Genomic DNA, 16039 nt, shown 5'->3' with positions numbered 1-16039 from the left:
CATCAATTTAATTAATGCTTAGTTGTACTTATTGTACTAGACTACACTAGACAGACACAACTAGACTCTTCAGGTGGCTGGAACAGCGTGTTCCTTGTTCCAGTTGCCCTGAGCCTGTGCTCACAGCTCTGCATGTTCCCAGACCTGCTCCACCTCCTCCTGGTGTTCGACATGGTGTGTTGGAGCCAGCAGACCCATTTGTTGGTGACTGCGTGCATCAGCTGCCCTCCAACCCAGATTCTGCACGTTCCACACACGACAGATATCGGCTGTTTAGGCCGAAAAATGTCTCTGCCGGCTGAACTGATAGTTGAGCCAGTGTTCACGTGTAAGAACATTGAACAATACTGATGTTGGCAACACTGCATAAAAGTGAAACTTAACTCACCAACTTGCAATATTCCTCAATTATACTCAATTATTAATAAAATAATAAACAATCAAGCAAATAAATAACTAAATAAATAAACGCTAATGGGGAGATGCAGGTAGCCCAGCAATGGATAGATGTAGGCTGCTATGTGACATTTCAAAATGTCTTGTCAAATACGTACAGCACATAATTAACATAGAGCACATCATTACTAACTTCTAGTTAGTAATTATTAACAAATCACAATTACTAGTCAAGATGTCTGTGAGTGTGCTCCTGTTCAGAGCATCTATCAGACGCCGTTATCCAGAGCACCTTAAAATCAGTATTTACAGGGACAGTCAGGGTGGATCATAGCCGAGGGTTTTACCCACAGTGATCAGAATTATATGCATTTGAATCGATGGCTTTAAACAGATGATGTAATTATAGGCCTGATTTTAGCAACATTTGACTGTCACATGCATCACAGAAGTACAACTTTGCATCTAAAGTCTATAATCATTTCATTAGGTGCATGTTCATTTCTAGAGAGGTGCAAGTGCAGCATAAGTGGGCAACAATCATGTAACGTGTAGAGAGTAAACCGGAGCTTATCTCGTTTAGTTCACCCTTTAAACAATGTTTACGACAGCATGCTTTGGTTATGAATTTCAGAACAAAATAGACTCATGTATCGATTTGATAATGCAGAACAACATGGTGCTTTTAAATACACAACATGAAACCAGTCCCATTTAACTACTATTACTTTGTTATCATAAAGATCCATTATTGTTTTCCACTATAAGATTTTTTAATTTGTCGCCACTAGAGTATATAAGCACAATTTCCATAATATTAATGATGTTCCACTTAATGTGCAGGTCTTCCTTAACCCAGTTCACTCTGCCTGTACCTGGTTTCATCACAAACAGATTCTGTAGGTTAATTGTCCCAGACGGTGACATGATTTGATTGACATAATATGCCAATTAGTCATAAAACATGATCAAGTCACGCTTCATTCAGAATTCCTGCCACACGGTTTCACCTGTGCAGCTGCCCTGAAAACCATGCTTAAATCTATACAAATGTCACAATGACAGGGGTCCCAACAGAATAGATTCATTTTCTTGGAAGCATCATGGTACATCGCACAATGCATTTAGGGCTTTGGTTATTGTAGGAAGCATCCCCTTCCCAACTAAATTGCAGCTTGGCTCACCACTTCTACATACATTGCTTACAGTGTAGAGTTTTCCATTAGAGTGAACAATATTTTACCAAACTGTCAACAAATCAGGTTTTTTTTTACTTATAAGCGAACTGATGAGACATGCATGGACCCAATTGTTTAAGGTCTCTGTATGAGCCGCAACTAAATTGCATAATAATTCACCAGAACTCACACTGCTGGCATATGCATGAGCACAATATATAACATGTCAGTGTGCAGTGCAGGGAAATAATGAGTTCTCATAGAATCTGTTTTTTTTTTTGTTTGTTTGTTTTGTTTTTTGCAGATACTGGAAGAATAACCTTAGAAAAATAGCCAAGATGCACTTCATACAGTCGTCTTTATAGAATGAGCTTATTCACTCTGGAAGAATGTCTTTAAAACTATTCTCACGAAAACATTTACTCAATATAAACACTTGTTGTAGACTTCAACATTTGACCATCTGATCTGTGTAAATAATTCCGACTGAACCTCCTTTAAGATATGACAAGTGACAGTCACAGCTCATGTTTTTTGAGAGAAAAGGTCAGCTAATTACATTTCAGTTACATTTCTGCTTTGCCTTATACACTTTCATTTGTTTAATGTCAGAGGACTTTGTGGTATCATTTGTTCTGAATTAAAAAGTCAATGACAGAACAAACAAGAGCACCGTCTCTAGGGAGGCCCTCCAAATTAATCTGAAGTACAGAACACGACTCGGGACGGAGGAGTAGAAGATAAAAATAGTCTATCTGGCAGGAGTAAGTGATAAGCCAGACAAAGTGCTCTGTCTGAAGGTCCTATAACCTCATATCACCTGGCCACACCAAGGGAACGAAAATGAAAATGTTGAAAATGAGAACTTTCAATGGCTATGTCCCTGAGACATCAAATATATATATAGTAAAAGTGATTCCAAATGTATCAGTTGTCACTGTACAGCTGTATTGTGATCTATTGAAGCTTCTGGGTAAGTTCAAAAATAACATTAGCTGGAACGGTTGCTTGGCATAGACCTGCAGCTGATATTGCTCCGAGAGACAAAGAGGGTGCTGTGCAATATCAGTTTGCAATTAAAACGTTTTGCATGCTCCTTTTATTTATGAAGGCGATCATAAAATGCCTTACACATATTTGCTGGGAATGCATGATTGTTTCTTTAATGCAAGGCTATTTAATTAATAACAGCCATGCATTACAGACACCCCTACAAAGCAAAATGCTAATTGCACTGTTATACCTAATGAGGAGAGAATAATGTAAACGCCCACATGTGCTATTACCTTCTGCCAAGCAGATGAGACATTAACAATGGAATAGCAGTAAAACCCATAAAAATAAGCAGATTATTGTGACCTCACTAGTACTTATTTTTAGCACTTGGCCAGACTCATTTACTTTGTCAGTTTCTGACATCACCATTAAGATTATATGGAACCATAAACACCCCATTTCTAAACTGCAGGACATTTTTCTCAACTGTAAAATGATATTAAGCATCCGTCCCAGGAAATCCACTGGCCCACTCCTGAAATAATAATGAGAGAGACTGTAAGTACATGGGTCATAAACCTAAGTGTGGAATGACCTGTAGGCATCATTATATGGCAGCATTTCATACAGTAAAAACTGCTGCAGTCAAAAGACAGGTCTGCAGCCTGTCCAGATATGCCAGTTTCATGGTATATGCGGTCCTAATTAAAAATTTAGTTTCTACAGTGACACGTCATGGGTTAATTACAAATAAATCATGACCATAAATCATAGCTGATCAGGGGCCACTCCAGGTCCCGAGTTCGGAGTTTCAAGTTTGTACTGTGTTATGTTTACTGATTTTTATCACCTGTGTATGATGGTAGTAGCCTAGTGGGTAACACACTTGCCTATGAACCAGAAGACTACAGAATCACAGGTTCAAACCCCACTTAATACCATTGTGTCCCTGAGCAAGACACTTAACTCTAAGTTGCTCCTGGGGGACTGTCCCTGTAACTACTGATTGTAAGAGCGTCTGATAAATGCCGTAAATGTAAATTGTATAAAGCTGCCCTGTTTGTGTCTGTTCACTGTCGGGTCATTGTTAGCTGATGTTCCCCTTGTCCTGTCTACAATGTATTAAACCCCTGTCTCGTGATGTCGTGCGTATCCTCGCCATGTCCAACCATCGTGACACTGATATTTTTTAGAAATCTAATACTTCATAACTGTACACCTAAAAGGTAGTTATTGCCAATAAAAGTTTCAGACATTTATGTCTGGGCCAATGGTATTAGACAGCATGGCATTTCGCGAGGGGGGCTGGAAAATTGTAGAGTGTCTTTGCATGTAGAGTGTCTCTGGAAATGAAAAGACAGTTTCTAGAAAAAATATTTTCCCTACTGCCTGGAGTCTCCAGCACAGCTTCTCCTCAGAGATGACATTGCCTGTGCTCTCTGATCACAGCGGGAGGGGACACAATAAAGACTGCCATCTTCCATTTGCCCAGGGAAAGATGAATGCGTACACCTCGCTCTTTTCCCGACCTTTGATTTCAGCATTCCTCCAAGCCGGGAAAACAACGGCAAAAATGAGAGTGAGAGAAGCTCAATCCAGATCCTAGTACAGATCATTCTCTTGTTTGTCTCACACAAGTTGCTTGGTTGCCGGTATTATTTATAGATCAGAATGGGTGGAAAAGAAAAGAGAATTCATCCAGCAGGTTGCTGGATACTGTTTAGTATGTGTGTAAAATAGTGTGCAAAAGACTCAATGAATGAAATAGTGTTATTGTGAAACACAGCACACGGTGACACAATGAAACGTGTCCTCTGCTTTTAACCATCATGCTTGGTGAGCAGTGGGCAGCCGTGAAAGGCGCCCGGGGAGCAGTGTGTGTGTGTGTGTGTGTGTGTGTGTGCGCGCTTTGTTCAGTCACACCTTGGCGGCTCAGGATTCGAACCAGCAACCTTCTGATTATGGGGCCGCTTCCTTAACTGCTAGGCCACCACTGCCCTGCTGACGTATGGCTGATTATATCAAGGTCACACAAGAATTCAAAAGTCTTTAGGGACGAGGTCAAGAGTGAGTGTCTTCAGACATATGTGGACATGGTGTGGACAGATCCAACTAGATAAATTCCTCCATCAGCATAAGCTGATTGTAGCTTAGTTGACCAGCGAGCTTGCTTAACTTGAGTTATGTATTTGTAGGGCTGCTAACTGTAGGACGCCTAGCAATGTTTGTTTATTCCCCAAAGGAACATTTCATGTGTCCTGTACCTCTGTGCACTGAAATTTGAGTGTACTGGATTTGAATGTGTACATGATCAGAATACAGCCAACTGACATAAGCGTTTCTTTTTCTCAGTTAATTGTTACTTTTTTTAAGCTAAATATTAAATTCATGTAAGATTGTTTAATTAATCATGTTGAGTCAACACAATATTCAGTTTCTTAATACCAATTTATTGTGTAATTGCAATGCAATTTTAATGTCAACTTGATGGATTTTAACTTGTTTTAATAAGATTCAGTCACTTCCAGTCAATGTAAAAGAATCCAATATATTTACATTTACATTTTTACATTTACAGCATTTATCAGACGCCCTTATCCAGAGCGACTTACAATCAGTATTACAGGGACAGCAATTTTAGGGTTAAGTGTCTTGCTCAGGGACACAATGGTAGTAAGTGGGATTCGAACCCGGGTCTTCTGGTTCATAGGCGAGTGTGTTACCCACTAGGCTACTACCACCTCAATAATAAACTGAAATGTACTTGAATAAATCATGTCTACAAAAGAAACATTTAATTGGGTAACATTTTTGTAAATTCAAAGTCCCCCGTTTCCATTTCTTTCAGTCTGGCATAATCTGGCATGAGGAGAGGCGGGGGAGGTGCTGGCAGTCAGTGATCTACAGCAGTGGAATAGCAGGGACTTATCTTGGCAAACCGAGCCACAAACACCTTTTTCCACTCTGCAGCCACCTGCAACATCTGGACCTTTCCAACATTTTAGATTTAATCACATCACAACAGGACTGGTGAAGGGGACGGCACTGAACTCATTCCATTTGGATTAGAGTGACAATCAGACAGAGCGAGTGAGTGGAGGCATGCCAGGTAAACAAGCTGGTGTCAGTGCGCTCTGGAACCCACTAGCACCAGCAGGCCACCACCACACCCACCAAGACCCACCAGAGTCAGCAGCTGACGCTCACACTGCTAAAATCTGTCAGGCCTCCTCTTTTACTGAGGACATTTGACCAAAAGGCGGCTTTCCATTGACCTTTTCTGGCCATAATTCACCAGCAATGAATCTAAACTACACGCAGTTGCAAGTTGCTGCAAAAATACAGTGGGCTGTTTAAGCTCAGCCATTACGGCTGGTGTCACATGAGACAGCAGCATTTTGTATTTTGAAGGACATTTTTATAAAGACAAAACCCTGTTAAAGATTGAGGTGTTTATAAGGAGTTCACAAACAAAATAAAAAATGCCTTTAAAATATTCAATTTCTACCATAACGACCATAACCAAACCATCGACACACAACTGACAGTGTTACCTTTTTTGTCAACCATGACATCAGTTTTATCCAAGTCATGTCCAACAGCACTTTCAATGGCCCTCGGCTCTGTTTTTCAGTCATTGCACTCTTTTCTAACTTGAACCCCCTCATGTTAAAAAAGTACACAGTGAAGCCAACAACGGGGTGTAGTCATGTGCTGCCAGGACAATTTAAGGGTTTGTCACTTCAAATTACTCCCGGCAAAACGTAAAAACGTGGAATAGCCCACTGTGTTGTAACCATTGAGAAGTAATGATTAGTCGGTGACAAACAACTATTTGTGTGTATACGATCACAAAGGGAAGACTGGTTTGTCCCCCAAACTGCGTCTGATGTCATGGGTTGAGCTCTAGCACCTGCTGAACAGTTCATCTACATACTGCATACTACAATACAAATGAAGGAACAGACATATAATTAAAATTTGAAAAATCTCAAATGTATGACACGCATCATAGCTGCCCCTTGTTTAATAATGTGCCAGGGTGTTCATAAAATGCGGTCATTTTATTGTGAAAGTGAAGTGATTGTCATACACTGCAGCACGGCACACAATGACACAATGAAATATGTCCTCTGCTTTTAAGCATCACCCTGAGTGAGCAGTGGGCAGCCATGACAGGCACCCGGGGAGCAGTGTGTGGGGACGGTGCTTTGCTCAGTGGCACCTCAGTGGATCTGGATTCAAACCGTCAACCTTCTGACTATGGGGCCGTTTCCTTAACAGCTACCCAGAGCCCCTTAATAAATCTTAACCAAATATTGTTTTTAATAAGTTATTTTTACCTTTCATCTCAGATATAATTGTACCTATAATTTCAGATGTAATTATACCTACCACTGAGAAGCTCTAATAAACCATGCATATACGCCGAACATTTAGGGTTATTTAGAAGAGTCATGAAATTTTTTTCTGTTCAAAGTCATTTCCACTAATCTATGGGGCAGTGGTGGCCTAGCGGGTAAGAAAGAGGACCTTTAATCAGAAGGTTGCCGGTTCAAATCCCATTCCGTCAAGGTACCACTGAGCAAACCACTGCTAATGTTTACAGGTTCTGTTCTTTTTGGTTCTTTTGTTTATTTTCTGTTCTATGATGTCTTTTTACACACTTAACAGAAAACGCATTGAGAATGTCAGAGGCTCCCTCCCTTTAGAGTTCTTCCCTTTGCTAACTGTGATTGTGTACATACCACATGGCTTATGTCCCTCGGCCTCCATAACATCATTACGCAAAAAATACATCAGACGGGCAGTCATGCAGAGCGACACTGCCAAAAAAAAAGGGGTTTTAATGATATTAATCCTCTGTAAATTGCCATCAGCCAGTGAACGATTTCATCAGGACCTGAGCAGCAGCCATCCAGAATGGGGGCTTTAGTCGCATGCTGAGCCTTTAGAGACTGATTTAGATGTATTACCAGTGGGTGTTTTTGTAAACAGCATGTTTTTTCGTAAGGCAAGCCACAGTTGATGAGTAGGCAGTTGCGGCAGAGGGGGTGGGTCCAAATATCCAGGTCCCATTTTTAAAAGGCTCACCAATAGGGTGCAACAACTGCAGCATCTCAGAGTGACCTACATTCTCCACAGCAGCTGACATTTTCTTACACACACCTCTTAAACACGCAGATGCACCAGCAGACTCGAACTGGCAGCGTGCGGACTTCCATCCCACTGATGTTGGGTTTTTTTCTGGTAAAAGGGGGACAATAAAGATGATTTTCTGCAAACATAAGCAGCCTTAAGAGTACAGAGAGGGAGTGAGAGCACTGCAATGCAATGCATAACATTACATTAAAATACAGTCATATACCGTTGCCATGGATGCAGCTGTCACCACCACAAAAAGAATTTGTGCCATGACTGACAGCTGTGACGGCGATGTAATCCAATCCCTTGGTGGCAAACGGGGTAAAAAAAAAAATCACATACAATTTTCATTAAAGCAAGCGCTTGCACCCAGAAAAACAGCTCAATCAACTGAGTTGCAGGAGCGGTGGTGAGAGGCAGGAAATTATGAGCCCTCATCTGATTAGGGTGTCCTGACGGGACCAGCACAGGTACCCCTGCACAGGTAGCCAACATCAGCCAGGAGTGCGGTAAAGTAGACCGCGTCACACCTACACCCAGGCGATGGTTTCCACAGATGAGAACGGCGCAGCGGCGCGCTGCCGCTTATGTAACTTCGCTGCAATATTTTCGAAGGCCCCTCCCCCTTCGTAAGTTGGCAAAATGAAGTTGGCATATCTAGATCCTCTTGATGCACCTTCTGCACTGACAATGCATGGAAGTTGCTGATGTCTGTTGCACAGGCAATTTCTTTCAGGCTAATAATATGCCTATAAGGATGGCTTGTTAGGCTTGCTTTATACTAAAGTGAAGATAAGATATGAAAGCTGTGAAAGAAGAGGCTGAAACATTGAGAGGTTTTTCCACAGAGGACAGAGGAGGAAAAGAATTTCTGCTGACATTCTGCTGTCATGACACAAATGGCTAATTGCAATTAGAATGAAGTGAGAGCTGGATCATTTTTCCCCTTCCTTTGAATGAAAATAGGAGCTGTGGCAGCTGACTATCACATGCACTTTAAAGGTGTGAAAAGCAGGCCTTTTTAAGAAGTGCTAACCAATTGTGGATGATACTGTGCATGGAGAGAAAGTGTGAAGAGACGACTTGGACTGGATTTAAAAGGAAAACATAGCCAATATGGTGGATGATGGATGGATAGACAGACAGGCCTGTGCATTCTAGTAGCACAATAAAAAAGGTATAAAATAAGGTATACAGAAACAAAATGACGAAAAAATGTATAAAATGGGTGGTGAGAGGTGGGACAGGCACAGTGGCCTGATCCCTGACTTCACCGAGACTAGCCCTAGGCCATCTGCCGAGGAGTACATAATCCAGAGGACTGTCAAATGTGATTAGCTTGACACGTGTACAACTGGCATTAAAAATAGTGGCCCTGCTGTTTAGTCCTGTACTGCCCTGTATATTTGTACACCGTACAATATAATATATAATATTGTATACAGAATAATATTGCAGCAAAAAAACTTTCACCAAAGTCTACTAAGTGTTGCTAATGCTTCCTGTGTCCACGTTCACAGTGAGAAATGTAAATTCATTGCATAGTCCAATACAATTCGATAAAATGTCTATGAAATGTCCTGATGGGAGTGTTTTTTATTATTATCCATCCACAGAACATAAGCTACAGCATCATCAAAACACCAAAAAAAAATGTTAGAAGTCTGTCCGTCACAGAAACAGAGACCGGAAAATCTGTGACGAGGAGCAGTGAAGCTGTTGGCTCAGGACCCAACAGTTAACTAATCGAATGATTTTCCGTTAATTTGTCTGTAGTTTGAATCATCCTGTACATGCAATGCGCCAAGACTTCCAGCCGGCAAGTCGCTCACAAACTTACAGTAACTCAGGAGACAGACTACATGAAATCAGAGTGCACAGAAGAAGCAGGGGGTCAGTCTGTAGACATTCCTCCGGCAGCATTATTACCCTCAGCCACGCTGGGCACGCTGACTGACTAAATGTCACTGCTCTCACAAATGGAATCAATTTCTTTCATGCCTGTGAATCTAGCGCAGTGGAACACCTTTTCTCAAGAGACTTTGAGAAGTGGAATTTCGATAACGGCGGCTCAAGTCTGGCTGAAGAGCTGCTTTTCTTTGAAGGGAATGAAAACAGCCGTCCTTATACTGGAGAGCTTTTCTGTCGCCGTCGTTGAAAAGAAATGAGCTGACCCCTCTCTGCGAAAGGCTGCTCTTGCAGTTAGTCATTTAAGTCGGTATTCATTGATATGAGGCAAAGGCCAGGCCTGTTTATCCAACAAGCAGGCAGGGAAGAAACATTATCCACATGCATCTCTACTACGCAGCATTACACAGTTTTCTGACCCATATCCATGAATGTAAGGCTTAGTGTTATCACTGCAGTATATTCAAAAGCATATCCTGGCAGGCTGCTAATTGATCTGCTTACTCCACCATGTGCAGTATGCTTTTGAAATATGCAATAATGTGATATAATGGGCAAATCCTCTTATGTCACTCTAAATAAAGTTTATAGATTAAAAATAATCTATAATCTGCAGAGACATACCAGTAATACCTTAGATTGACTTTAAACCCTTGCATTTAAATTAAACGAGTCATTAAACAAGCCATAGTCACCAGTCTGGGGAAAGCGCATCACTTTAAAAAAAAAATAAAAAGCTGATATTCTGGGTGATTAAATCGTTAAAATCAAAGTGAAACTTTTGGGAAGCAATAACACAAAGATGTTTTACTTACTGACCTTAACTTTGGGAGCGCAAAACATTCTGATGTAAGTCATTTGTCATGGCAAATTTATGAGACTTAGTCATTCAGCCGGTACCCATAGTCTGACACAATCGCTTAATATCACATTTGCTCACGTCTGCAGTAATGCACTTATGGTGTGATGGCACCCGCAAAACCATTGTTACATTCATCAATCTGTCTTTGGAGCATGTCAGTTCAACCCATGCTTCAGAGGGCTGAGGAACGTTCATTTCTTCAATCAAAAAGACTGTTTCTGCTATATTCGACATGCACCCAAATACGACAACTCACATTCTGATTGTCTGGTGAGGCAATTCTCAAACCATACAATCTTCCCAGTTCAATAATCTCACCAAAAGTGCCTTTTTGGGATTATACCTGTATCCACTCATGCTCTTTTTGATATCTAGATGCCTTCAGAATGCATATTTCTCACTCAGTCTTTCTGCAACACCGGAGTCAAGTGGCCCAATGCTGTAATCACAGATTAGCGCCTATGTTGGTATTTTCTTTTAATGCCATTAGCAAAATGAAAAAGAAACTCCTTCCCCAGTGTCTTCATTATTATGCATGTCCTCAACAGGACGCCTGTTGCCAGGGCTCAGGTTCAGCAGCTACCCCATTATATTACCAGGGCTCATTTCCCTCCAGGTGGTATGAAAATGAGAAATGTGACGGGTCATATTAAAGATTTTTTTTTTAATGAGTTTGAGGTTCAATTGGAAAGATAACCTCACAACTATTATGACTTTTCTTTGGTGATTGCTTAGTCAGCTTTAATTTGCGCATTTTCATATCTAAAATATGTGCAAATAGTGCAATAGTGGAAAATACTTTGATTTGAAAAAAATTCTGTTTTTTTTTTTTTTCATTTTAGTTTGTATTCTATCGTGTGTACTGGGCCTCTGTAGTAATATATCAAAGAGATTTTTTGTCAGGCCAGCGTGAGAGGGTGATCATAAGAAGGTAACATAAAAACCTGAGTGTGCACATTTCTCCAGACAGTAGAAATGTTATGTGTCATGATACAGTAGATTGCATGACGGGTGAACAATATGGTGTAATGACAGCACAGTCCCACTGCAGAGCCAATTAAGAGTGATTAACGAAAGTCCTCAAGCACGTTCCTGGTACACCTAATGAGGATTATCGCATAGGAAACGTGAGGGGTCTGACAATTGACAGGGATTGTGCAATCAAGAGTCAGGGGCAAATCCCTGTAAATTGGCATAATCTGTGTCCTAATAGCCGCTGATTTGCCGGGTGGGGTACGGCAGCACTGCCGTCGCTCAGGGCTGCGGAGGAGGGGACTGACAGCAATCTCAGGCTGGTTTACAGTGGAGTGGAGGGCACAGCAAAAGGCAATTAGCCAGCTAATGACCCAGCGATGTGACAGGGAGTCAGACAGCACAATAAACAGTGAGCGGAGCCACCCCGGCTCTCGGGTCAGGTGAAATGAGGAGAGAAATGGCCGGTGTCAGGGCCTGTAATAATGAGGCGTCATCATTTTGATCTTCACGGCACTTCCTGGGTGCAGCGACCAGGTGCTGATGCGCTACAGTTTCTGGGGTGCATGAAGTCAGCTCTCTCTCTCTCTCTCTCTCTCGGTAGTGTCAAGCAGCTGATCAGCATGCAAATGTGATGGCTGAGAAGGACACGGGACTAAGCGGTGCTCTCAATGTCCGCCCATATCGACTTCACTTTACTCCGCGCTAATTACTCTGCTTTCTAAAGAGCGCACGTCGCTGGCAGGGGACTGACAGCTGAGGGTGTCACACACCTACAGGAACTTAATGAGCGAGCAAAATGGAATGAATTCATTCCAGAGTGAGTGTAATATTATGTATGTGTGTTAAAATTATTCCACATTCTGAATGCTGCTGTAAATCCTGAAAAAAAAAACATGAAAAAAATGCACATTCTCAATTCTTCATTTGCCCGGTACATCAGCAGTTGGTCATTTGTCAAAATGTCGGGGTTCGAATGTTGCCCCTGTTCTTACATCAATCTTCAAGTGGCTCAGTGCCTTATGAGCATTATGAGAAGGCTGACCTTGCACTCCAACTCCTCTGGGATTTGAGAGAGTGTGGTGTCACATTGATTAATTGATTCTTATGACATAATTATTTTAATGGTTGAGCACTTTACTCCTGACTCAATTAAATTATGAGTACGATTACAAGGGTAATAGTTACTGATACATAACAATTCATTAGTTTTTGTTAATACAAAAAGTTATGCCCCCAGAATTCTCTGTGTTTATTCATTATGGTAGCAAGAGCATCAAATAACTTTTTGAATAAACTTTATATCCAACTGTACATCTGAAACACAGTGACTAACAATATGGTCCCACTTACTACCATTGTGTCCCTGAGCAAGACAGTTAACCCTGAGTGTCTCCAGGGGTACTGTCCCTGTAACTACTGGTTGTAAGTCACTATGAATGAGAGCGTCTGATAAATGCCATAAATGTAATGAACCTCCAGAACACTGCGTCCCAGCATACAAACATCTCAAATGCACCGTCACTGCAAAACCAAATGGCGTGTAACTGGTAAAGTGGAGAACTACTCCTTCTTTATATTAGTGCTGACCAGTGCAGATGGGCTAGACAGATTCTGCTACTGCATTAACGACAGAAATATTCAGCTTTTAAACAATGGGAGCAAAGCATATGTATTTACTGTTTTCAAAGTACTTTTCAGATTACGTTCTACAGAAAAAACTATGTAGGCCTACCAGCCTATTGTGGCACACTGGTAGAAAACGAGACGCCACCTTGTCCGTGGGAAATTATCTTTTTACGGAATAAGGGGTTCATGGGGAGGTTGTATAACATGCATCGTGCAAGTAGCACTATTCATTATACTGTATAAATGGCATGAACATGGCAAAACCCAGCATTACCTATGGCAGTTATGAAGCTGGCAACCCAGAAGAGACAAATAGAAAACTCAACAGGTATTACTAGTGTATCTTAAAAAGAGATCTTAATTAAGTTTTTTATAAATCAATACTTTTTCTGTCTCTGCATTGACTTAGAATCGATTGAGCTTAAGCATACATTTTTTTCCCCTTCCCATGGCTCATTTAAATGCTCTCTATGAAATGAGGGATGAACAATTGCTTTAACTAGAATATGCATTCAACAGCTGAACCTTGGATAAACGTTGTGTAACATTTTGTCATGCTCCGTAAATCCCTGCGATGACACATCGGGGTGCAACAGCACTCTGCACGCTCCCAGCAGCCCCGTGAATTCAGAATGGCTCCTGGGGGATGGTTTAGCCTGGTCCACGCAAAGACACATCAAAACATGAGGCCAATGAGAGTGTTTCTGACACGTGTCTTAATTTAGTGAAAAATGCTGCGATGTTTTGCCCATTTTGTAGAATGCACATTGCTGACTTCACTTACATAAGCACACTTGTATTTATTTCCCCCTTCAAGATGTATTCAGCTGTGGCAGAAGTGATGAAAATAGCCACCCTTATCCATGCAAGTGTGTCCAGACTTCAAGTCTCTGATGCTCAGCTATGCAGCCTTCTCCACCATCAGATTAATAATCATCCTCTCATGCACTCTATCACCTCCCAGGGCATATAACCTCTTCTGTATGAATGTGTATATCATCATCCGACGAGGCCTGTCATCAGCCCCCGGACAGCAGCTAAATTGTATTTCTACCGAGGCCAATAAAAGGTATGTGAGCCATTTTCCCTCAAGTTGGCGGCAGCGGCTGCCTCTGAGCTGCTGCATTATCGTTGTGTCAGAAGGACCTCTTCCTCACCTGAGCTCCCATCAGTCAGATTTCGGAGTGCATCAACCAGGAGGAATATGAATAGCGGCGTTTCACCTTCCACACGCACGTGTGCCGTCTAGCTGGGAACAAGCGCCACTTGATTAGACAAATCCAAAAACTCGAGCGGGCAGCTCCGTGGGCAGCACTTCAGCAGTACCAGCAGTGAAACGGAGACGTGTAATTACGGTGACCTACGGGGCAAATATGTAGGTCAGGTTTGCCCGGGGTTCCATTTCTCTCCATCGGGTGGGTTGTTTTCACCGCGCAAATCCCGGCTCCTTTAATCTCCTTACTCAGCTACATCCTCTTTAAAAATGCAGGAGCGCGGAGGCAACACTGCATCAGCATGGGTGCCGCTGCTGCCCAGGAGAGGACGGGCCAGTCAAGTTTACCCATCAGTGTCCACATTTGAGCCATGTTGACCGGACATGTTTCTGGAATTCGGTCCAGGGAACCAGTGATAACGTCCCCTAACTTCATCCACCCTCATTCCTTCAGATCAGCCTCAATCAACACAAAGCTCCAGATCTATGGGGTGTGAACAAAGAAGGGCGAAGAACGAGTGGCAGATGAAAGTTCTTTTTCCGTGACCTTTCCATTTCCTTCACCTGATTGCGCTTGTCTTTCGATTACCTCTTCCCTGCGCTCTTTTCGCGCGTCGCAAATGAACTCCACCCCTACCGCATAGACCTGAGAACTTCTTTTTTTATTATTAGTAACCATTCAACTGCAGGATGTGACGTGAAAGGTGCTTTTCTCAGGGGAACAGAAATACTTGTCCAAGTACAGGCAGTTCACAAAGATAGAATTAGAGAGCAAAATCCAATTTTGGCGTGATTGAATTACCCAGCCGCCCACACAGTGAGTAGGCACAATGCTGCTTAAAGAACACAGCAGGCATCGGGGTGCCTTTCAAAAAGCCCGGACCGTAAACGATATCTGCACGATCTTGCGCGAAGCGAAGACTGTCGGTCTGAAGACGCCTTACCTGTTTCCCAGAAATACATCGGCTTGCTATCCTCCGGCGTCTGCGTGCGTACGGTCCACATCACAGCCAGCAGCAGGACCAGCTTCCACAAGCTCAGGACTCCAGACCCGGTCCTGCTGCTGCTGCTACTGCTGCCTGTCCTTCTCCCACTTTCAGCCATCAACCCCATGGCTCTCAACAAAAATATGTCATTCCGCCCCATCAAAGGAAGACAGGAGAGAAAAGGATGAAAAACCACCTCCAGTAAAAAAAATATATAATTGGAAAAAAATCTCAGCACTTAGGTTCCACACAGAGAGGGACGTGGGTGCTGAGGAGAAGCACTGCTGACTCCCTGCTGAAGGACGGCGTGGATGTCAGATTCCTCCTCCTCTGCTCCCCTCTCCGGGCGGCTAGGAGGGGGGGAGAACAAGCTTCTGGCTGACACCAGTGGAACAATAGTGCAAGCCGGGAGCGGCGGCATGAGAGCACGCGGCGCCTGCTGCTGTCTCCTGACTGCAGCTAACACGGCACCTCCCCTCTCTCACTCTCTCTCCTGCTCCCTCTCTCTCTAACTCTCTCTCTCACTCGCTCACTCTCTCCCACTCCATCCCCACCCCTCTCTCACTCTCTCTCCTGCTCCCTCTCTCTCTAACTCTCTCTCTCACTCGCTCACTCTCTCCCACTCCATCCCCACCCCTCTCTCACTCTCTCTCCTGCTCCCTCTCTCTCTAACTCTCTCTCTCACTCGCTCACTCTCTCCCACTCCATCCCCACCTCTCTCTAACTCTCTCTCTCACTCTCTCTCCTGCTGCCT

General features: G+C 42.7%; 1 protein-coding gene across 8 annotated transcripts in view; it reads right to left on the bottom strand.

The window, feature by feature from the left end:
- thsd7ab (thrombospondin, type I, domain containing 7Ab) overlaps positions 1-15819 on the bottom strand; it is a 68623-nt gene extending 52804 nt beyond the window's left edge. For 5 of the 8 annotated variants that reach the window (XM_028979392.1, XM_028979395.1, XM_028979390.1 and 2 more), the window contains exon 1: positions 15244-15818. In XM_028979392.1, the coding sequence (XP_028835225.1) occupies positions 15244-15445 (202 nt within the window). In that variant the 5' untranslated portion in view covers positions 15446-15818. Of the gene's footprint in view, positions 1-7318; positions 7372-15243 lie in introns of those variants that run through there. The other 3 variants (XM_028979391.1, XM_028979389.1, XM_028979394.1) reach the window with 2 other exon arrangements.
- Between the last annotated feature and the right edge of the window lie 220 nt (positions 15820-16039).

Source organism: Denticeps clupeoides, chromosome 5, assembly GCF_900700375.1.
Source record: "Denticeps clupeoides chromosome 5, fDenClu1.1, whole genome shotgun sequence".
Lineage (NCBI taxonomy): Eukaryota > Metazoa > Chordata > Actinopteri > Clupeiformes > Denticipitidae > Denticeps > Denticeps clupeoides.
This window is presented reverse-complemented; position numbering and strand designations above follow the sequence as displayed.